Genomic DNA, 22,633 nt, shown 5'->3' with positions numbered 1-22,633 from the left:
TGACTGCAGTGCAGGCAATTAATTTCACAATGTTTACTTACATGGCTTTGTTGGAGGCCTTGACCACAGGCAGCAGCCTCAGAAGAGAGTATTTCTTCAGGTCAAACACATCCAGATCTTTTTCTGATGACAGTAAGATGAAGACCAGAGCTGACCACTGAGCAGGAGAAAGTTCATCTGTGGAGAGACGTCCTGATCTCAGGGACTGTTGGATCTCCTCCACTAGAGAACGATCATTCAGTTCATTCAGACAGTGAAACAGATTGATGCTTTTCTCTACAGACAGATTCTCACTAAGCTTCTTCTTGATGTACTGGACTGTTTCCTGATTGGTGTCTGAGCTACTTGCTATCCTTGTCAGCAGGCCTCGTAGGAGAGTCTGATTGGTCTGCAGTGAAAGACCCACGAGGCAAGTTTATTTATATAGCACAATTCAACAACAAGGTGATTCAAAGTGCTTTACAGAGACATTAAAAAACAAAAACAAATAAGAAGCATGATTTAAAATTGATTTAAAAAAACAGTAGATAAAATCAGTAGTTAAAATGTAAGTTTTGAAATTTAAGCTTAAAAGTAAAACAGTGTGGATTTGGTGTTTTATTCAAATGCAGCTGAGAACAGGTGAGTCTTCAACCTGGATTTAAATAAACTGAGTGTTTCAGCTGATCTGAGGCTTTCTGGGAGTTTGTTCCAGATATTAGGAGCATAAAAGCTGAATGCAGCTTCTCCGTGTCTGGTTCTGACTCTGGGAACTGATAAAAGACCGGATCCAGATGACCTGAGGGACCTGGAAGGTTCATACTGGGTCAGGAGGTCACTGATGTATTTTGGTCCTAAACCATTCAGAGCTTTATAGACCAGCATCAGAACTTTAAAGTCTATCCTCTGACGGACAGGCAGCCAGTGTAAAGACCTCAGAGCTGGACTGATGTGGTCCACTTTTTTGGTCTTAGTGAGGACTCGAGCAGCAGAGCTCTGAATGAGCTGTAGCTGTCTGACTGATTTTTTAGGTAGACCTGTAAAGATGCTGTTACAGTAATCAAGCCTGCTAAAGATGAATGCATGGACTAGTTTTTCCACAGCCCCGTCCTCCAGGGCACGAAGTCCCAGATGAGGGGTCACTCAGCAGCCTCAGAGCATAAGCTTGGGGGGGTTGCAGTGACGTGCCCATGAGCTCCGCCGGCAGCCAGCTGTGCCAGAGTGACCAAGCCCCAGGCCAAGAGGCCGAGGGCACCCCACCCCCGAAGGGGCCCGAGCAAGCCCCAGGCTCCAGGCCTCGACACGCAGCCACCAGGAGTGAGCCTGTGCGTACCTGGATGCATACATACTCTTTTCTCTGTCATACTTTTAAACAATGTTCAGTTTCCAAATAAGGCATTGAGGTGCCAGATAACCTTCTATTCGTGCTAAATCTTATGGTGGCATGGAAATCACAGTGTCAAAATCAAAGCCATTTGTTTACTCATAAGCAGGTGTTACTTCCTGTAATATCCAATATGAATGGTTAAAATGCACCAAAAGCACAGTGTGACTGAGCTCCAGTCAGTCTAAACTCGAGTCGGGAGCTGAGTGTGTTTTCACAAGAGTTCAGTTTTTTGGAGGTGCTTATTTCAGCTTTTTCATGGACACGCTCTCTGTGTGGGGATTCAGGGAAAATTGCCAAGGTGGCCACAGTGCTGGGATTGTATATAATGTTCTTCATTGCCTCATTCATTCATTGGTAATGAATTCACTGTTCATCATAAGAGTCCTGTATTTGGGCCTGCTTTTTCCTGCAACTCACGGTCTGCCACCACAGACTGTGACAAGCTCTTTGGTTTAAAATAAAAGCCAAATTGGTTTGCAAAATCTAATGTCATGTAAGATGCATATAATGTGTACAAGTCTGTATAATCCCTTGACAAATAAAGAATGGATAAAAGGGAATTTTTCCTTCCCACTGTCGCCAAAGTGCTTGCTCATATGATTTTTGGGTTTTCTCAAAATATGTAACATTTTAGGGTCTACCTTAATATATAAAGTGCCTTGAGGTGACTGTTGTTGTGATGTGGTGCTGTATAAATAAAATTGAACTGAGTAACTGAGCGATATGTGCTATGAGAGGAACTTTAGACTGGCAGCGTGTCCAGGATGTGCTCCAACTTTTGCCCTCCTGAATCTGAATTGGGTAAGCAGAGGAAAATGGATGTATAAATGCTGTTTATTTAACCCTTTAGGACCTACCATAGAAGTCTGCCACAGCTTATCTTTATATTTTTACATGCTGTAGTGCCATTTTTAAGAGCAATTTAAGTTGCCATACATCAATACAACTGTTATAGACCAAATTGTAATAATGTGTATGCATTAAGTCCATAGTAACTACATAAATTGCAAAAAAGTGAAATAAACAACAAATTTTTTTTAAATTGTTCTTCATTTTTTTACATATATTTGTAGTTATAGAAATTTCAGATGTTTATCCCTCAAACCTGTAAATACAAAAAAGTTGCACAAAATAGTTTCCAACAACAAGAAATTTATTTTGAGTGTCGTCATAGTTTTATTTTTGAGATACACCAATTTTTATATACTGCAGGAAAAACGAAAATAAATATTGTAATCTAAATTTGCAAAAAAAAGCCCAGCATGTGCATCAAAATACACTATTCAAAGCAATTTGAGTTCTAAGCATCCCAGAAACTATACAGTAAAGCATAAAGTCAAATATGACTTTTATAAACACCAGTGTAGGCTTTAAAGGTGTCGAAGGTAAAAAAAAAAAAAAAAAAAACAACCTACAATTTCCGTGAAAATGACGTTACTTCCAGTTTTGAGCAGGTAACATAGACATGCCATCGTTCGCGCTGACGTCTATTTCAATGTAGGAAGTGTCATGAACAGCTGATCAGATCGGCAAAGCGTGTTTCTGGAATATTATGTTTTTTGTTGCTGCAAGTGCTTTTTATGCAATTTTTGCAAAGCTATATGTGGAAGGAAACCATGACCTAGGACAAGCTGATGGCATGAGATGTAAGTACAACTCCTCCAGTTTTATATGCAAAAAAAATTGATTGCGTTAGTTTATGTGGTTCTGGTTCTACCGCTCCTAACAGTTTTAAAGGGTTAATGAATACTTGTGTACATTAGTCTATATAAAATGTTCATTGAACAAATGTATAAATAGTGCTTCACATTCTTTCACATCACATGCAGATGATATTGATATATTTCTTACACCAGCCAACAGTAAAGTGACACTGTTGTTTGTCTAATCATACTGAGAACAGACAAATATGAGGACAGACTGTTGACCTCACTGAGACTAATAACAAACAAAGGGCTCAGTATCAGGTGAAATCATCTTCCACCCTTCATCCATTGTCTATTCATGATGTCCTTCACGGAGCTTTGCTCTTTGAAATCAGATTAATAATCAAACGAACACATCAAACTGATTGATCATTGGAGCTGATCCTGATGTTATCTGTTTGTTTCTTGGCCTGGTTATTCCCTGCAGAGGAAACAGAAGAGAGTCACACAAACAAATAAATAAACCAACATGAATAATCATGAACTAACTCACTAACTAACCTATGACTGTGAGCCACACCCTCTTGTATCTCCAGGTTTCCTTGTTGTTGACCTCACAGCCGTATCTCCCACTGTCACCCTCCGTGGGGTTTTTCAGGGTCAGACTGAGGTCTCCAGTGGTCAGCAGGTCTTTCTTCATCTCTGTTCGATCTTTGTAATGGTCGTCCTGTTTGTCAGGATGGTCAGAGCGGTTCTCATACACATAGACCTTCATGTACTTGGGTTCAAGGCATTTCCACACCACTTCAGTGTCTTCAGGCAGGTTTTCTGTGGTTTGAAAGGGCAGCAGGACAGACTCCGCCCCGTCCTTCACTTCTACATGACAGTCTGAGAGGACAACAAACACAACATGAGCTCTATAAAGACAAACATTTGACTTTTTTAATCCACCAGTTTTTTTCTGTTAAATCACTTGCAGATGCTTTCTAACATGCAGTACCATGAAGTAATTGATTTCTTTCTTCTTGTTTTTGCATATTTGTCACCCATAAATGTTTCAGATCATAAAATGTTCTTAATCTTAGACAGAATAGTCTAAGGAGCTTGGAAAGAAAAGCATCTGGTAAGTTGCTTGAAGACGTTTCACCTCTGATCCGAGAAGCTTCTTCAGTTCTAAAGGTCAAATGATGGGGAGTCCCAGATTTAAACCCAGTGGGAGTAACACCCTAAAGAGGGACAAATGACCCCCTGATGATCCTCTAATCACATGAGCCAAGATATGAAAACGGGTGTCACAATCAGCCAGGGTTTCAGGTGAGCTCATTGTGAACAAGAGAAACTCAGCTCACTGTCATCCATCAGCATTTAAAAACTGCATTTTGTATATACCGGGGTTATCTTATCTAACGTTAAAAACCATATTAAACATGGAAGTGTGACCCTACAACAAAGAAACACGTTTTTCATGACACTAAACAATTTGTCCTGTTTTTGGACCAATCCTGGTCTTTATACAAATTATAACTGCCTTTTTATCAGTGTATCTATTTGTTCAAGTGGACAGTTGTCAGCTTCTTTTATCTGACCATTCATATAAAATCCAAGCATGAGTGAAAGACAAAAAGCTGCCGCAATTCTTTCTATTAATGATCTCTCTTTCTTTCTCTGTGTGTTATTGTGGGAGAGTTTGACAAATGAAAAACTTGCACAAAGATAGATGAGATGGCAGGTATGTCTAACAATAGTCTACTTACATTCTTAGCTGTTGTAATGCACATCGGCTCTTGTTTACCTATTGGCTACTTTCTTCCCCTTTACCTTCCAGCTTGCTCCCATTCTCCTCTTTTCAGCCTCTCTCACACTCCTACCATCTATTTCCCCTCATTGCTAGATACTCTGACAGCTGAACTCATTCTATATGTTACATTAACTTTCAATCATAAATGTATAATTTTTTTTGCATATTTGTCACCCATAAATGTTTCAGATCATGAAACAATGTAAAATTTTAGACAGAATAACCGTAGCATCTGCTGTGTTCAAATTTATCTTTGAGCTTGGCCGCCTCATTAACTGCTAATATTTAACAGTTTCTCTTCCATCAGTTTCCCACAAATAACTTCATTGGTTCTTCCAAACCATCAAATTGTCACACACAATCTGTGATAAGGATCATCTGCAACACTGACCTCTGACTTTCAGCTCCACTTTTTTCTCCATCAGGACTTTTCCCTCCCCGCTGTAGGCGGTGCAGGTGTAGGTGTCTGTGTCAGTTTCTGTGGGGTATGTCAGGGTCAGACTGAGGTCTCCAGTCTTCAGAGCGTCTTCATTCATTTCTGTTCGGTTCCTGTAACGTCTGTGCTGTTTTTCAGGCTGCTCAGAGTGTTTCTGATACACGTGGACTATCCTGCCATCTCTGTCCTTCCACACAACTTTATTTCCCTTAGACAGGTGAACTGTGGCTTTGCAGGGCAGCTTGGCAGACTTCACACCTGAACACACCTCCACCTCACGAACTGAAAGAACAACCAAGCACAACATGAGCTGCACAGCATCAGCACACTTCCTTTGACAGATTCCTTTCTGAACCTAGCTGTTATGAGCAATGTGCAATGTCACCTGATGCTTTTAAGTTTCATTTTGAAGCAGGGATACAAATAACAGAGAGATCACAAAAGGGAACTAACATCAATCAAGAAACAGAACCAGAAACAGGGGTAATGAAACTCAGAAGTGCTGCGAAATATTACACTCAAGGAATGAAACACTATAGAACTAAGTAATGGATCAATGACACTAAGGACTATGAGGGATAGAAACATCCAGATTTTTCATAGAATTACTGAGTAACACACAGACATACACTCCTACATACCTTCTTTATTTTTCAGCCTTTTATATCCACAAAACATGCCGATACCACAGCAAATAGCCAGGACAACCACAGGAACCAAGACAGCTGAGAGAACTTTGGGCCAGACTGGAGGAGGTGGAGGAGGAGGTTCTGTAATTAGCACAAAAAACCTGAACATCATCCAGCAGATTTTGATAAATTTAGAGTTCACTTCTCCTCTAACCTCTGTCTACATCTCTGACCTGTGACCTTCAGTTGTAAGTAAGTCCAGCTCACATCTCGTCCAGCGATGCGGAGGATGCAGGTGTAGGTTCCACTGTCAGAGACTGTCGGGTTTCTCAGAGTGAGGCTGAGGTTTCCAGTTTGCAGAGCATCAGCACTCATTGATGTTCGGTTGGTGTAACGCTGGTTTTGGTCATCCAAATCATCACCACTCTTCACACGAACATGGACTGTTGGGATGTTGAGGTCCTTGCGGTCCCACACTGCTGCTGTGAACTCACTGGGAGCAGCTAGTAACTGACAGGGCAGCAGAACAGACTCTGCCCCCTCGTACACCTCCACTGCTGTGGCATGCTGGGAAACTGAGGAGAGAAAATATGAAGCAGATGAATGCAGTGATTTTGTAACATCAGGTGAGACAGAATGAGGACCAACATGCACAAGAGGTGAAAGTTTAACTCTAACTACAGATGCAAAGATGGGTTCTGTTTACAAGTGATCAATTCAGCATGAGAGATTTTCACGCCTATGTCATGGTCTGAGCTGGTGGACCGTGAGGAGTGGAGAGTGAAACCAAAAGCAGACACTTGCAAAAGAAAGTCATTTTTTAAAAAAAGGCAAGCTGTTTATTAAAACTGGATGACACTACAAAACAAAAGGCAAAACAACAACCGAGACACAAAAAAAAATAAACTGAGCAAACGAAACCTAAAACCAACATACAGAACACAGGGAAGATGGAGTCATGAGACGGTGGCTGGTAGCCAACCCACTAACTTTAGGAGAGTGAAACTAAAAGCCTGTCTAAGAGCATCAGTTTTGTACTGCCGCTGGCTGCAGCAATGGGTTTATGTCAAACACAAACCACGGACTGTCCACTTTAATTCTCTGTCTCTTAAGCTGCAAGTGATTAAAGAATTCATAAAACAGTCATTAGAGAAGAAAGCAAAATTCAAAACAGACTTGTGTATCTTGAAGTGTGTTCTTATAAGTCTGTGTGCATAGTTCAGTGATGACAACAATCGCATCAAAGCGTTTTTGGTTATCGAGATTTTCCTGTGAGGTTTGAAAACTTGGAATGTTTTCTTTATTTAAAAGTACTCCATTTGTTTTCCATCATTAGAACGTCAGTGGTGAGGAAGCTGAGAGAGAGTGCGCTTAGACCACCCTGCTTTACTTGATTTAAAAAAAAAACAACAGTGCTGATGACCAATGTTCCCTCTAATTTTTCATGTGAATGGATCATATATCGAGTGCGGAGAGAGTATGAGCGTGCAGCGTTTAAAGCTGGAAGTACTGACCTTACTTTGAGTTTGATTCTGTAGAAAGTGACAAAAACATTAGTGTCCGCTGTTCACTGCGTGGGAAGAAAACTTCTTTTTACAGCGAAAAACCCCATAACTTCAGAGCAAGCACCGGGTACACTACCACGTAATGGGAAATTCACAAACAAACTCGCGGATTCTTCCACTGACCGCCGCGGCTCACCTGCACCAGGGTAAACCTCCGCCTGCCCCACTCCTGCTTTACAGGTGAAAATGGAGCAACAGGACCACTAGTCTTTGATTTTTATTTATTTTCTGCTGTGTTTCACTTCCATCTATTTGAAAGACTGAGTGTAAACACAAAAACCTATTTTATTTTATGTGCTGGAATGTGCAGAAAATAGGTTTAAATGTTAAACAAATTTCTTCCAGTCAGAATGTTGCATATAATTTAGTTTTTGCTTGAAGCATAAAGTTAAAAGATTAAAACTAATACAAAAAAATTAAAAAGAGACTTTTTAAAAATTTGATTACATTTTGTATGATGGATTATGCAGACAGTAGAACTGGGCTGAAAGATCTATCACTTTATCAATTATCTATTTATCTAATTTATCTATTATCAAATCCGGTTCTTTTATATTCTTTTACTGACCGAGAAAAAACACAACTCAGTGTGGTCAAAGCTCAAAAATCATCTTTATTCTACATTTCTGGAAAAGGAGAGCTGCAGATGCTAGCAAGCAAGAATGGGTATAATATAATTCTGTTATACGTCACACATAGTCACACAGAGTTTCAATCAAAACAGCTCCTGCGCTGCACTCTACCTAGTTTCACTTCCTGTACTCTGCAAGCCTGCACAAAGCGTGCAGAGTTTCCTGTCTTAGACATTACTCTGCGACCTTTCACACACCTTATAACTCAAAGTGGCGTTTTTCTACACTGGCCTCTATAAAACAGTATAAACAGAAAATAAGCACTAAGAATATATATTTATTCCATAACACTATTCAGGTTGTAAATCATGTTTTTAAAAAGTAACTAAGTAACTAATTACTTTTGAAAATGAGTAATCAGTTGAGTAACAGGATTACTTTTTGGGGGAAGTAATCAGTAATGTTACTGATTACTTTTTTCATGTAACTTGACGAACACTGCTGATGAAGAGGATAAGCCAGATGATGTGATGTCGGGGTAGTGATAAAGAGTGTGGAACTGCAGGGCTCTAGAGTGCGACCAATTTGGTCGCATTTGCGACCAAATTTTTCAGTGGTGCGACTAAAAAAAAATATTTGGTTGCACCAGTGTGACCAACTGTTCGGGTAGCAAAAAAAAAAATCTGCAACCTTCCCTGTGGTCAACAACAGACACACGTTATGCCCCTATCGTGGACTAAACCAATCAGAGATAGTCAGGGGCGGGACCTCTCTGATTGGCCATGGTCCAGTTGAAAGTGGGAGGTGAGTAGCTTGAATAAAGCGATATCAATTCATTAAATCCTGAATCGACTTTTAAATATAACTGTGTTTTGCCAGAAACGCCAGATTCTCAGATTAAAGCTCACAAAACCATTTCAACAACAACCAAACAGCAGATGAGAGCAGGTACACGGATTCCACACTAAGACGTAAACACAGAGCGGACCCGACGCATCAGAATCAGCTTTGTCTTTCTCGGCTTTCTCACCCGACGGCCCGTAGACGGACACGCTGTCGGAGCTTAGCGATTCTGATGCGTCCGGTCCGCGCTGTGATTACGTCTTTTTGCGCTGATTCTGAGCTGCAGGTTTCGTCTCTCTCCAACCAAAATTCACCGAGCCAGCAGCAAAAGAAGCAGCAAACTGCCTTCACATTTGATCAATGTCGTCATGAATTTTGCTGTTTTGCTTCCACGACTATTAAAATCACACTCCATGCACAGCTAGCTCTCTCTCTATCTCTCTCTCTACTTCAAGAACAGTTTCCCGTCTCCAATCTCTGTTTTCTGTATTATTCATTCGCTTATTACCCACCAGTCTACGTTGTTTACAGCGCTGTCGGCTGCTGTCTTTTTCTTTTCTTTTTCTTTTTTTCACTTAAATGACCTCGGACAAGAAAGCCTATTTTTTCTGTTGTTCAATACTGAAGAAATTTAAACTTTATATGCAGAACATTGCAGAATATTTTTAAGGTTATCTGCTATAAAAAGCCAGACCAGGAAAATCTCCTTCATGTTTTTCTGTTTTATTCTCAGTTACTTTCACACAAAGGCATCTGCTGTGATGTTCACAATTCTGATGAAGTCAGTACTGATAAATGATCAGAATTATAATATTTCTGACTGTCTGAGGCTAAGTTGAAAACCGGAATCGAATGGATTATAGAAATCAGTGATGATACCCAGCCCTAGTGAGCAGCCTAGGCACGACAGAAGTGGATGTAGCTGTAATAGGAAAAGAACTATTGCTAACTTTTCTGTTAAGTTAAGGTCTGATCCTTCTGAAATTCATAGCCAGTGCTCTGACATGGTGTCATCAATCTTTGAAAGCTGAAAAAGCACAGTGTATCCAGAAAAACACATTATATTATATAAATTATTATAAAATTTGTGTGCGCCTAACTTTTGTGCCGGTACACCTAACTTTTTAAAGTTTGGCGTACCGGTACGCCCATGGCAAAAAGTTAGTCTAGAGCCCTGAACTGATAGGTGACCTAAGTGCTGATGAGCCTAAATGCCAACAAACTGTCTCAAAGATCCAAAGACTTAAAATGAAGATGCTTCAGTGATCTGACAGGTGCTGCACTGAACAATCAGCCTAATGGCCTTTTGGTCTGTTGACACAGGCATTTTGATGACTATTAGTTCATGTGGTTTTATATCTGAGGAGAAAGGACATGTCTGAATGAGAGAAAACAATGATGTTAGTCAATGTTTATAATGGTTATAATTTAACTGTTCTGACAGAGCTGATAAACACTTAATTTTTTTTCTTTAAGCATAATTGTACTGCAGAACAGTGCTAGTTGGTAAGATTCATGTATTTACTTTATTTCTTGCTCATTTACAACTACCCTGACCACCCTGAGTCTGGTCCATTTCTGCATTCCTATTGACTATTAGAAGGGTTAGTCAATAACTACCTAACCCTAACCTGGCTACTACCTGTAGTAGTAGCCAGGTTAGAACCTATAATTTAATAATGGAGTTTGCTGTCTGGACTGAATAAGGTTTTTTGGGGGATGTTATGTGTAGGGTTAGAGTAGCTTTATAGTGTGGCTACAGAAACAGCCGTGAAATGTATGTGCTTATAGGCACTTTATTATGATTTAGTGGTTTGGGCTTGGAATTAATCTCTTCCTGTGTTATATCTCTCGGCTGGCCTAGGAATGCCATGGTTTTCCCCCGGACAAGCTGGAGGAGGTGGCCGGGGAGGGGGAGGTCTGGACTTCCCTGTGTAGGCTGCTCCCCTTACGACCCAGCCCCGGATAAGCAGAAGGAGATGGATGGATGGTTTATAGATCAATATATTAAATAAACACCTTAAGAAAATCTAGCTAAATAATTTAATTCATTCACAGTGACAGAGTAATCAGAAAAACAATGAAAAACGTTTTTCATTGTACTTACTTAACACAATTACATAAAAGTTTACATATAATTAAATACATAAAGTCACCATTTAGGCATAAGTATTTTGTGTGTGTGGTGCTCCAAACAGCTATCAAATATGAGAAAGTAATTTGAAATTAATTTAAGTCCTGATTGATTTGATCCCCCCTGCGTGAAAGCTGCAGAGAGAGGGTCTTCATTCAGGAGAATACACACAGCAGTCATCAGTGTCGTTGTTACAATATGACCTCAAGTTACAGACGTGTGTGTGTGCGTGTGTGTGTGTGTTTGTGTGTGTGTGTATGCATGCATGCAGAGGATCAGAGTGCCTTTCTTACCGAGTAAGAGGAGCAGCAGAATCTTCATCCTGCAGTAAAAATCCCATTAAGTCTAATCCTCAGTCAGACTGCGGACACATAACGCAGCACACTGCAAACACTCCCAGAGACTGAAGCACAAACACCAGTTTACTTTCAGGTTCACTGTTCAGTCATGGGGGGTGACCGGGGAATCCCGGGCAGAGAGTATATAGTGTTACAGTGTTATAGTCCTATTTTTATCTGGGAGAAAATAGAACTACACTGTAAAAGATGGCAGTGAAATTGACATAAAAACCATGTAAAATCCCTACAGAAATGTATAGTAAACCCCAAAACACAATTTTTCTGTTTCAATCACAGTGAACTTTTGTAAACTATTAAACAGAATGTTTTTGTCATATTTACAACATCAATGTGTGATTATAATCAAATTTATTTGTTAAAACTACAAATATTGGAAACAAAAACAGTGAAATACTTTAATACTCATAACAAAACAATTATGTTAATTTGACATGCAAATATTGTAAAAACTATAGTTTTAGTCAGTTGTTTTTAAAAATACATGGCCGCGTACTCAAAGACCGCTAAGGCCGGAAGTGCGAGGCTTGTGAAATGGGCGGTCTAGCTTCCATCGCGCTGCCCAGGTTGCCTAGCAACCATGATACTAACAGCTGGAAACGTGTCATACAGCTTTGTTTGACAGAAATGAAGGAGAAAATCTTTTGTTCATTTGTTTGTTTGTTTCTACATGAGCTTTGATCATTCTCTGTAAGATTAAGCTCAGCTATTGAACGGCGTATATTTTAAAGTAAAGGCTTTAAAACCAAGTTAGTACAAACGTCACTAATGTCACATAACTTTGCCGACATGTGGCCAACAGTAATGTTTTAATGTTCTTCGTTATTAAACATTTGCACATAAATAAGTGACATAATATTCAGTACTTAAAGTTTACTCTTCGGGCGCCCCTCATCCGCCGTTTTTTTCAGCAAAATTATCCACACCCACCGCCGCGCTATGCATTCTGGGATATGTTGGGCCACGAAGTCTACACCGCCACATCCTTAAAATTCAGGGAAATGAAGGACGCATTTCAGGGCCGCATTTCGAGCAGCCTTTGAATTGGGACAGCCTTCGTCGCGTCGCTGTGACGTAATCAGCCTTAAAATGCCGCCTTTAAGGCTGCAGACCCTGAATTGGGATACAGCCATTCACTCACCCCCTCCCTCCTGGCTCACAGCTTCTTCTTCTTCTTGGTTGGCAACCAATGTTAAGGCGCATTACCGCCCCCTGGCTCACAGCTCAGTGGACATTTAGATGAGAAAATATATATTTGACAAATTTAAGGAAAATACTAATAACATAAAAAAATAAACAAAATAAATGTTCCCTTTAGAATTTTTTTTGCTCTTTTTTGCGCTATAAAATAGTTGTTTTCTTTTAGAATCACTCATCTTAGCAGTAGCATTTACATGAAAAGAGAAACAAATTACGTTTAAGTGAAAATGTACATTTTTGCACTCTCTGGTCAACTGACTCAGTGAATCAAATGACTCAAAAAAACCAGATTCACTTTGGTGAGTGACTCATTAAAACTCGATTCAGTAAAAAGAATCAAATTTACCATCACTATAGGCGACTGAGGAAAATAGCATGCAACTACATGAAGTGACTTCGTGGGAAGTCAAAGGTCACACAAACAAAATAAAAGCTCCCAAAATATATAAAATATAAATACGGAAAATAAACATATATAAATAAACACATACACATAACCAACACTGACAAAGCAAAATAACACTTCAGGATGGATCTTTGGTGAAATATAAATTATTTTTTTAATAAACCCATTACAGTAGCAAATTACAAATCATTGCATTCATTGTTCTTTTTAATCCAGCATCCTAACTTTTTTGAAATTCGATTTGTGGCATCATATCATAAGATGACGTCTGCAAGGAGATTCCCTAAAAGGAGAGAGATACCTTCCTATACCTTCAGCCCCATCCTTAAAACCTTCCTCCTCACAGAGAGAGAATTATGACCTTGTCTCCCATCAACTTACAATGGCCCCACTGTGTGTGTGTGTGATATACCATAAGGCTAAGGCTAACTAAGTGAGAAAGTGATATCACAATTTCTAAAGTGATCAATACATAAAAAAAAAATCTGACACGACAGCCTCCTGAATCTGAGTTGGGTAAGCAGAGAAAAATGGATCTATAAATGCAGTTTATTTAATGAATTCTTGTATACATTAGTACAGATCAGATCAATAATCGAACAAACATATCAAACTAAATGATCAGTGGAGCTGATCCTGGTGTCTTCTGTGTGTTTCTTGGCCTGATTATTCCCTGCAAAGGAAATAGAATAGAGTCACACAAACAAAGAAATAACATTTCAAATCTGCAGGAAGCAGATCGTCTTAAACAAAGAGGACCCAAAGCAGGCACGTGGAACAGGGAAAGCAAAACTGGACACAATGCACATGAGACAGGGACTATCAAAATAAACCAGGAAACATGGCAAACGTGGAAACCAAGATCCAGACTCAATGTCTGTGAAGGTTCTCAGTCATCCAGGTCATCGTAGTCAAAGGAGCTTGCAAAGAAAAGCGTCTGGACTTCTTTAAGTTACTTGAAGACGTTTCACCTCTCATCCGAGAAGCTTCTTCAGTTCTAAGGTCAAATGGTGGAGAGTCCCAGATATAAACCTAGTGGGAGTTTCCCCCCACAGAGGGACAAAAGGACCCCCTGATGATCCTCTAATCGCCTGAGCCAAGGTGTGAAACTGGGTGTGGGTCCCAATCAGCCAGAGTTTCGGGTGAGCTCATTGTGAAACCTGGCCCCACCTTATCATGCGAATTCCTGAGGTCAGATGGCCCAGGATGTGAGTGGGCATTAAGGCGTCTGGGAAGGGATCTCAAAACTGGATTATAGATGGCAGAGAGTTGGTGTCGTAAGCCCCGCCTCTGTTCAAAGATGGTCGCTCACAGTGGACATAGATGGCTTCTTTCACTCCTCTTTCAAACCATCTGTCCTCTCTGTCCAAAATGTGAACATTGGCATCCTCGAAAGAGTGACCTTTATCCTTAAGATGCAGATGGACTGCTGAGTCTGAGACTCAGCAGTCCATCTGCATCTTAAGGATACAGGAAACGTCTTCAAGTAAACTTAAAGAAGTCCAGACGCTTTTCTTTGCAAGCTCCTTTGATCCAGACTCAATACACATAAACCTGATGTGGGAAGAGAACAAACACATGGCATTACATGGCCGAGAGATACAGAGAGTGAGACAGAGCGATTGATACATGAAGAGACATGATGGGCTGAGAGACTGAGGTGATGCTGAAGTCAGAACACAGAGACAAAGAGGCGAGATACTAAAACAAAGAGAGGACTGAGGGACAAAAGGAGATCACTTAAGGAAATTAAACCATCTACAGGCATCACACACACAAAAAAGACAGAAAATTCATAAGCACAAGGTAACTAAATTGTACCAATAGGGACTAGAAACATTAATGACTTAGTAACATCACAACATTGATAAGTAGACAAGACTCAAAGATTAAAAAAAACAACAACACTGGGTCAAAGACCGAGAACCATGACATTAACTAACAAACATGAACTAATTCACTAACTAACCTGTGACTGTGAGCCACAACCTCTTATATCTCCAGGCCTCCTTGCTGTTGACCTGACAGCCGTATTTCCCGCTGTCTCCCACTTTGGGGTCTTTCAGGGTCAGACTGAGGTCTCCGGTGGTCAGCAGGTCTTTCTTCATCTTAGTGCGACCTCTGTAATGGTCGTCCTGTTTGTCAGGCTGGTCATTGCCGTTCTCATACACGTGGACCTTCATGTATTCGGGTTCATGGCGTTTCCACACGACTTCAGTGTCTTCAGGCTGGTTTTCTGTGGTTTGAAAGGGCAGACAAACAGACTCCACCCCCTCCTCCACCTCCAGCTTACACTCTGAGAGGACAATAAACACATCATGAGCTGTATAGTGACAACCGTGCATGTAAACAAATTACTTGTTATTGATGACACATCACTCATATGCCCACTAACATAAAACACACCATATATGCATAGTATATCAGAGTATTCGAGCCCATATGGAAAAGAAATAGAAAAAAACTTGCATAAGATGTGGCCTACTTCATATAAAGCTCATATGATTTACTCATGAAAGTGGCCACTTTCTCATGACTTTCATATATTGTGTTAGTAAGTATCCAAAATATACAAGTTTCATTTATATAATTTTTCAAGAGATCTTATATCTGTTTTCACTCTTTTATGCTTTTCATACAAGTTTCACACAAGACAGATACAAACTTTATACGATTTATATAGATCTTTTCCATATGGGAGGAGACAGGGCAGTGCATGTGTCAAACTCAACTTTGCTGGCTAATCACAAGCATAGGCTTGGCGAGGTTGTGCTCACTCACAGTTGCTGTAATCAGAGTTCACAACAATGTCAGACTCTGTAGTTCCCCCTTCTCAATCTGACTAGTAATTACATACATAGCTCACTGTTATGCTTTAACCACTGGATTTCTAAGTGGCTTTTAGTAATTAGGTTTTAGATTCTTGGGAAAACTGGTCTGATGAGGAGAGATAACATCTATCCAACTTTGAATGAAGCAGGTCTCATTTAGAGAAACCTGGCCAATTAGAAACACTGAGGCTAGGAAGCAGATTTCCAGGCTTACACTCCTCTGCAGATTCACTGCTCGTGTTGTAAAGTTTTTCATCGCACTGAAGAAATGGGGAACAACCACAGGTTTCTTTTCTAGACTAGCCAGGCTCACAAAGACAGAGCTCTCAAGCCTTATACTGAATTCCCTTACACTCATCTTACTTTCCCACAAACTTATCTTTGAACATGGCCGTTTCATTAACTGCTGATATTTATTGAGACAGTTTCTCTTCCATCGATCTCCCACAAAGAACTTCAGTCATTACTTCCTCCAAACCATCAACTTGTCACAGAGAACCTGTGAATAAGGATCCACTGCAGCACTGACCTTTGACTTTCAGCTCCACTTTTTTCTCCATCAGAACTTTTCCCTCCCTGCCGTAGACGGTGCAGGTGTAGGTGTCTCTGGCTGTGTGTGTGGGGTATTTCAGTGTCAGACTGAGGTCTCCAGTCTTCAGCGGGTCTTTATTCATTTCTGTTCGGTGTCTGTAATGTCGATCCTGTTTTTCTGGATGGTCAGAGCCGTTCTCGTACACATGGACGTTCCTGTTATTTCTGTTCTTCCACACAACCTTATTGATTTGAGACAGGTGAACTGTGGCTTTGCAGGGCAGCTTGGCAGACCTCACACCTGTATCCACCTCCACTTCTTGAACTAAAGGAACAACAAAGCACAACATGAGCTGTACAGCATCAGCAGCACACTTCCTTTGACAGATTGAAGTGAAATATTTACAGTAAAAGATGGTGTACTGGTTCCAGTCTGAAACGTGTTCCTTTGCTCCTTGAACAGAGATTGTGCTGTGTTTGGTGTCCAATCAGCAGCAGAGCTGAACTGAATGTGCCTTTCAGATACAACCAGAGTCAAAGCTTTATTTGCATCAGTGTCACATGGTTTCACTCGAGTCAAAGCTGTCACTTTATCATTTGGTGACCGTAGGAAGGAAAAACTCCCTTTTAAAAATAAGAAACCTCCAGGAGAAACAAGATCAGGGAGTGGCAGCCATCTGCCGTGACTAGTTGGGGTGAGGGGAGGAAGACATGACAAAAGACATGCTGTGGAAGAGAGCTAGAGATTAATAATAGACATTAAATGCAGAGAGGTCTATTAACACATAGTGAGTGAAGGAGAAACACTCAGTGCATCATGGAAACCCCCAGCTGCCTACATCTTTTGCAGATGAACTAAAATTATTTGGTCCTTAAAAATGTATTACATTTAGATAAACACATCCTCAGATGAACAGCTAAATGTAACATTTTACAACAGTGTTATGATTTATTTAACATAAAACCTAGCTCCTGCTGATCAACTGTAGTCAATTAATTGAACAACATCAGTGTGAGGACCTCAATAAACACAGAGGTTTTGGCAGGGAGAAGGTCTGGAGCATTGACAAAATGTTAAGGACAAAAGAAATCAGCAATGATCTTCAAGAAGCAACTGTTGCTGCCCATCAGTCAATATAGGGTTAAAATGTAATCTCCAGACAATGGGATGATCAGCATTCTGCAGTGAGAAACATTATTCACAGTGGACAAAACTATATAAAGTTTATTTATATAGCCGGATATGAACCACAACCTGAACTTTTGGGAATAAACATGCTTTGTATAGATGAGAACAAAGTGGACATGTTTGTCCTTAATGAAGAGCTCCAGGTTTGTAGAAAACCAAATGTAAGCATGATGGTGAAGAGATGATGTTTTAGGCACTATCCGGTCCCCTCTACACCGAAGTATTCTAGAGTCAAAAGTGAGGCCATCTGTCCCACAGCTGACCCTAATGCTGAGCAAGGGTAGAGGGACCAAGAGACAGAAGAGACTTGAAGAACAAACTACAGAGACGCAACCTTGACACGCAGACAGGAAAGGAAACAAACACAGAAACAAGACTGAATACACAAAACGGGACATGGAACACAAAGGAGGCATGATTCCAGAAATCTGAAGATTAGATAACAAACTAAGACAGGATACAAATAACAGAGAGATCACAAAAGGGAACTAACATCAATCAAGAAACAGAACCAGAAACAGGGGTAATGAAACTCAGAAGTGCTGCGAAATATTACACTCAAAGAATGAAACACTGTAGAACTAAGTAATGGATCAATGACACTAAGGACTATGAGGGATAGAAACATCCAGATTTTTCATAGAATTACTGAGTAACACACAGACATACACTCCTACATACCTTCTTTATTTTTCAGCCTTTTATATCCACAAAACATGCCGATACCACAGCAAATAGCCAGGACAACCACAGGAACCAAGACAGCTGAGAGAACTTTGGGCCAGACTGGAGGAGGTGGAGGAGGAGGTTCTGTAATTAGCACAAAAAACCTGAACATCATCCAGCAGATTTTGATAAATTTAGAGTTCACTTCTCCTCTAACCTCTGTCTACATCTCTGACCTGTGACCTTCAGTTGTAAGTAAGTCCAGCTCACATCTCGTCCAGCGATGCGGAGGATGCAGGTGTAGGTTCCACTGTCAGAGACTGTCGGGTTTCTCAGAGTGAGGCTGAGGTTTCCAGTTTGCAGAGCATCAGCACTCATTGATGTTCGGTTGGTGTAACGCTGGTTTTGGTCATCCAAATCATCACCACTCTTCACACGAACATGGACTGTTGGGATGTTGAGGTCCTTGCGGTCCCACACTGCTGCTGTGAACTCACTGGGAGCAGCTAGTAACTGACAGGGCAGCAGAACAGACTCTGCCCCCTCGTACACCTCCACTGCTGTGGCATGCTGGGAAACTGAGGAGAGAAAATATGAAGCAGATGAATGCAGTGATTTTGTAACATCAGGTGAGACAGAATGAGGACCAACATGCACAAAGATAAAAGGTTAAAGTCTCAAGTCTAGCTACAGATGCAAAGATTGTTTGTATTTACACACTTACAATATGTTTACTTTGGTCTGAATCTGTTGATGAGTTTATAAATTTGGTCTTTTTTTGTGGCTTGGCTTCTTTTCACACAGAGAAAACTTCCAGTGAACCAGAATCTCTCAGTAAAAATCACGTGAGAAGATTCAGTCCTCTTACTGGTCAACGTCCTTATGACAGGGGCGACAAAAGTAAGACAGGACAAAGGTTCTTGACTCATGGATCCCATGGAGGACTTACTCACAATTGGTAAAAAAAAAAATCTATGGTTGTTATAGTTTGTGTACTCTGCACATTTGTGCTACACAAAAGCACCATAAAACACAAAGTATACCTGGCAACAGAAGCTGTTTAGCTCAGACTTGGAGTGTACACTTGGCAGTTGTTTGGTTTTCCTCAGGTACTTTCCCCATAAACAAATACACTGGTTTTTATTTGGAACTGGACAAAAAGTACCTCTTCCAAAGACTCTCTGTGCAGTTGGTCTGCAAAGACCACTATAACTGCACCAAAGGGTGATCGTCAAGTTTACATATGCACAAATGAAGCAGCACATATTGAACATCATAGAGGGTGATTATTGGAAAAAGTATTGGATTGAGCTGCATAGGGAGGGCCTTCATTCACGATAATACACACAGCACTCATCAGTGCAGTGGTTTTACATTATGATCTCAAGTTACAGACGTGTGTGTGTGTGTGTGTGTGTGTGTGTGTGTGCATGCATGTAGAGGATCAGAGTGTCTTTCTTACCGAGTAAGAGGAGCAGCAGAATCTTCATCCTGCAGTCAAAGTCCCGTTAAATCTAATCCTCAGTCAGACTGCAGACACATAAAGCAGCACACTGCAAACACTCCCAGAGACTGAAGCACAAACACCAGTTTACTTTCAGGTTCACTGTTGAGTCATGCGGGGGTGACCGGGGGATCCCGGGCAGAGAGTATATAAGGTTACAGTGCTATAGTCCTATTTTTATCTGGGAGAAAATAGAACTAACTAAGAATGCACCAACACAGCAACAACAAACACATGTACCAAACTATTATGTCTTGTTTTTAAAGAGTGAGTGAGCTACAGAGAGCTCAGACTTTCATAATAATATGTAACCAGTGTCACCTGGCAGTCAGCGACCTGCTCTCTGGGACTGGAAGAGTAGGAGTGAAAAAGAAGTGGTGGGTGGGTAAGGAGTGGTAAGCTTCCAGAATTTCAGGAGAAGATGATCTCAGTAGTACAGCACAGAGTGAAACAAGACCCTGATGCTACATACGACATATAAAACTAGAATTACTGAGCCTTTTTTTCCCTGGTGCAAGTCCCTACTACTAGATTTACTAACCCTGCGCAAATTTGCGTAAATTCCCCTGAACCTAACACCTCCTAGCACCCCGCTGAGAGGCCTTCAGCTCCATTGTTCTCTGCTTTTGTCGTGCAAACACACCCTCCCCCAACCCCCAACCAGGAGAGATTCAGAAAGTCAAAAACAGCTCCATCAGTTTCATGACCACGTTCTCTGCCAGCCTCTCACCCGAGGGGGCCCTTTCCCAAGTAAGATGCATTGGAGACATATTTGGTGTCCAAGTCCGTGGCCATCCAGAACTTGATCCCAAATTTGTCTGGATTGGTTGCGATATACTGTGTGAATGGACAACGAACCTTGGTAGGGAACAGCTGTTCATCTATGGTCATGTGCTCTCCTGGAGTGAAACTCTTAGCACAGTTCTAGTTGAAGCGTGTCCAGATGTCGGATATCGCCGCAAATTTGTCTGTTTTCACCCGTTCTGCCTGCGTGTCCTTGTCATCAAATCGAAGGTGTTGCATAATTGAAATGAATCTATCTCGGGGCATTGTCTCTTTGATTACTGGCACCAGAAATCCTTCTGACCAGCAATCCACAATGGCACCAACAGGACACATGATTGCTTTTAAAAACAGAATTGAAATGAATGCCATCAGTTAATATACTGCAACAACATGGGAAGAGAGCAGCTGTGAGAGAATTCGGTATTAATGAACCAATGGTACAGAAGTGAAGGAAGCAAGAAGAATGAGTTGAATAAAGTTATTATCTGTTTTGTTTCGCTTAATGCGCCTTATCATCAGGTGTGCCTTATGGTTCGAAAAATATGGTAGTTAAAAAACTAAAGAAAAAAAATTTATCAAAATATTAACATTTCCTGATGCTGCTGAAGTGTATGCTGCTCGGTATGATGTAGGAGTCAGGGATCAGGCCTGTGGTGTTAATATCTGTGTTTTCACCACTGGAGGGCACTGCTGATGGTTGATCTATGGGAACAGTGACCACTCAGTGCTGTTTTAATAGTTCTTTGGTCATGTGACCATTTGATCGCTGATCAGTTTGTTCTTCAGACCCACATCAGCAGGTTCTCACTGAAAGCAAGTTGAGGTCTGCAAAACCACAAAGTTAACAATTAAAAAAACAAAAGAAATGCAACTCACAATTAAAAAACCTGCCATTTTATTTAACACTGTAAATGAACTGCAAATCTAAAAACACCAACACCACAAACAACATCACTAAAAATAGATGAGTTTCTTCATACAGAGTAAATCTAAGCCTTAATAAGTTCCACCATAAAAACTTGTGTCCACCTAAAATGCTAAATAATATGAAAAATAAAAACAAAATGTGTCACACAAATCAAACCCACACCAGAGTGAGATAATTTCCTTTTTTTTTTTCATTTTATTTGGAATGATTGGACTTTTTATCAGCCTGGCTGCAGTGCTGAAGAGGAACCTAGGAAGCCAACTGAGTCTATTAACAAATTATTCTATGTAGAAGATGTCATTCTTAGCATCTGCATGGATGTTAAAATCATCCACAATAATTATTTTATCTGAGCTGAGTACTAAACATGTAGTCCTGCATTTGTCCTTTATCACTAGATTTACTGACCCTGCGCAAATTTGCGTGAATCCCCTGGACCTAAAACCACCTAGAATTACTGACTTTTTTTATTTTCTGACACAAGTCCCAAGGTGTTATTCACCCCTGCTGAGATTTTCACAGGTCGTCAGCTTGATTCTCCTCCTGCTTTTGTTGTGCAAACCACCCATTATCTTTGAGGCCTGGCACATTTGCATTTGTTCACTCAGAGTAGCTCAGATCCAAGGCAGGAGAAAAATCTGTGTTACAACCCTCAAAAATGCCTGCCGTATATCCCACACATTGACTGACCTGCAAATAGATAGACACACATTCACAATATATGGAAATGCAAATCTGTTTAATTTATAAACAAAATCTGTGAAAACAGATTGAATAGTTGCTAATACAATGACATGAGTGATGTGTGATCTCTCCAGCTTTGCATGTTCTCTCCTCTGCCTGTTCATGTAAAAATAGCAAAAATTAAAAAACAAAAAATAAATTCTGTCCCTCAGTTCTGTTCTTTTGCCACACGTCAAAGGTGGCACTGTATGGGTGGAGGAGGATATTGGAATACTCAGTGCAGTAGCAAATCGCTCGTGCTTCACTGCGCAAGCTGGACCCACTGAGTCTGCTAATGTTTTTAATTGCCATAGTACATATGATATTTATATAAACCTATTTAGAGTGAGTTTTATGTTAATTTACCATTCTCTATTTATTTATTTACTCCCCATCAGGGAGTGTACGGTCCATCAAGCCCGCAGAACAGAGCAGGACTGGAATTTGTCAATTAATTAATTTCTGGATTAGCAGTTGGATTAACAAGTTCATTTTAAAAATCCTGCAGCTATTCAAATTAGCCA

General features: G+C 40.5%; 2 protein-coding genes across 2 annotated transcripts; both read right to left on the bottom strand.

The window, feature by feature from the left end:
* Positions 1-2,583: 2,583 nt before the first annotated feature.
* LOC146389473 (uncharacterized) lies at positions 2,584-8,247 on the bottom strand. Its single transcript, XM_084914598.1, has 6 exons — positions 8,184-8,247; positions 6,109-6,450; positions 5,888-6,016; positions 5,202-5,528; positions 3,574-3,900; positions 2,584-3,493 (listed from the first exon to the last, which is right to left on the bottom strand). The coding sequence occupies exons 1-6, from the start codon at positions 8,245-8,247 to the stop codon at positions 3,429-3,431; spliced, it is 1,254 nt and encodes a 417-aa protein (XP_084770724.1). The 3' UTR covers positions 2,584-3,428.
* A 4,914-nt stretch (positions 8,248-13,161) lies between these two features.
* Positions 13,162-20,563, bottom strand: LOC146389472 (uncharacterized). The gene is made up of 7 exons (XM_084914587.1): positions 20,403-20,563; positions 19,037-19,047; positions 18,405-18,746; positions 18,184-18,312; positions 16,312-16,638; positions 14,921-15,247; positions 13,162-13,624 (listed from the first exon to the last, which is right to left on the bottom strand). Exons 1-7 carry the CDS (start codon positions 20,561-20,563, stop codon positions 13,560-13,562), a joined length of 1,362 nt encoding a protein of 453 aa, XP_084770713.1. The 3' UTR covers positions 13,162-13,559.
* Between the last annotated feature and the right edge of the window lie 2,070 nt (positions 20,564-22,633).

This window comes from Perissodus microlepis, chromosome 3 (genome assembly GCF_051167445.1).
Source record: "Perissodus microlepis isolate ML-2025 ecotype Zambia chromosome 3, ASM5116744v1, whole genome shotgun sequence".
Classification (NCBI taxonomy): domain Eukaryota; kingdom Metazoa; phylum Chordata; class Actinopteri; order Cichliformes; family Cichlidae; genus Perissodus; species Perissodus microlepis.
The sequence above is the reverse complement of the archived record's forward strand: the minus strand, read 5'-3'. Positions and strand labels throughout refer to the sequence as shown.

Excerpts from the sequence above, each read along its gene's own strand:
- LOC146389473 (XM_084914598.1), bottom strand. The coding sequence starts at position 8,247 with ATGTCTAAGACAGGAAACTCTGCACGCTTTGTGCAGGCTTGCAGAGTA. Across the intron at positions 6,017-6,108 it reads CTTACAACTGAAGGTCACAG|AACCTCCTCCTCCACCTCCT; the intron begins GTCAGAGATGTA and ends TGCTAATTACAG. Across the intron at positions 3,494-3,573 it reads GGTGTGGCTCACAGTCATAG|GGAATAACCAGGCCAAGAAA; the intron begins GTTAGTTAGTGA and ends TTTCCTCTGCAG.
- LOC146389472 (XM_084914587.1), bottom strand. The coding sequence starts at position 20,563 with ATGACCATAGATGAACAGCTGTTCCCTACCAAGGTTCGTTGTCCATTC. Across the intron at positions 18,313-18,404 it reads CTTACAACTGAAGGTCACAG|AACCTCCTCCTCCACCTCCT; the intron begins GTCAGAGATGTA and ends TGCTAATTACAG. Across the intron at positions 16,639-18,183 it reads AAGGCTGAAAAATAAAGAAG|TTCAAGAAGTGGAGGTGGAT; the intron begins GTATGTAGGAGT and ends TTGTTCCTTTAG.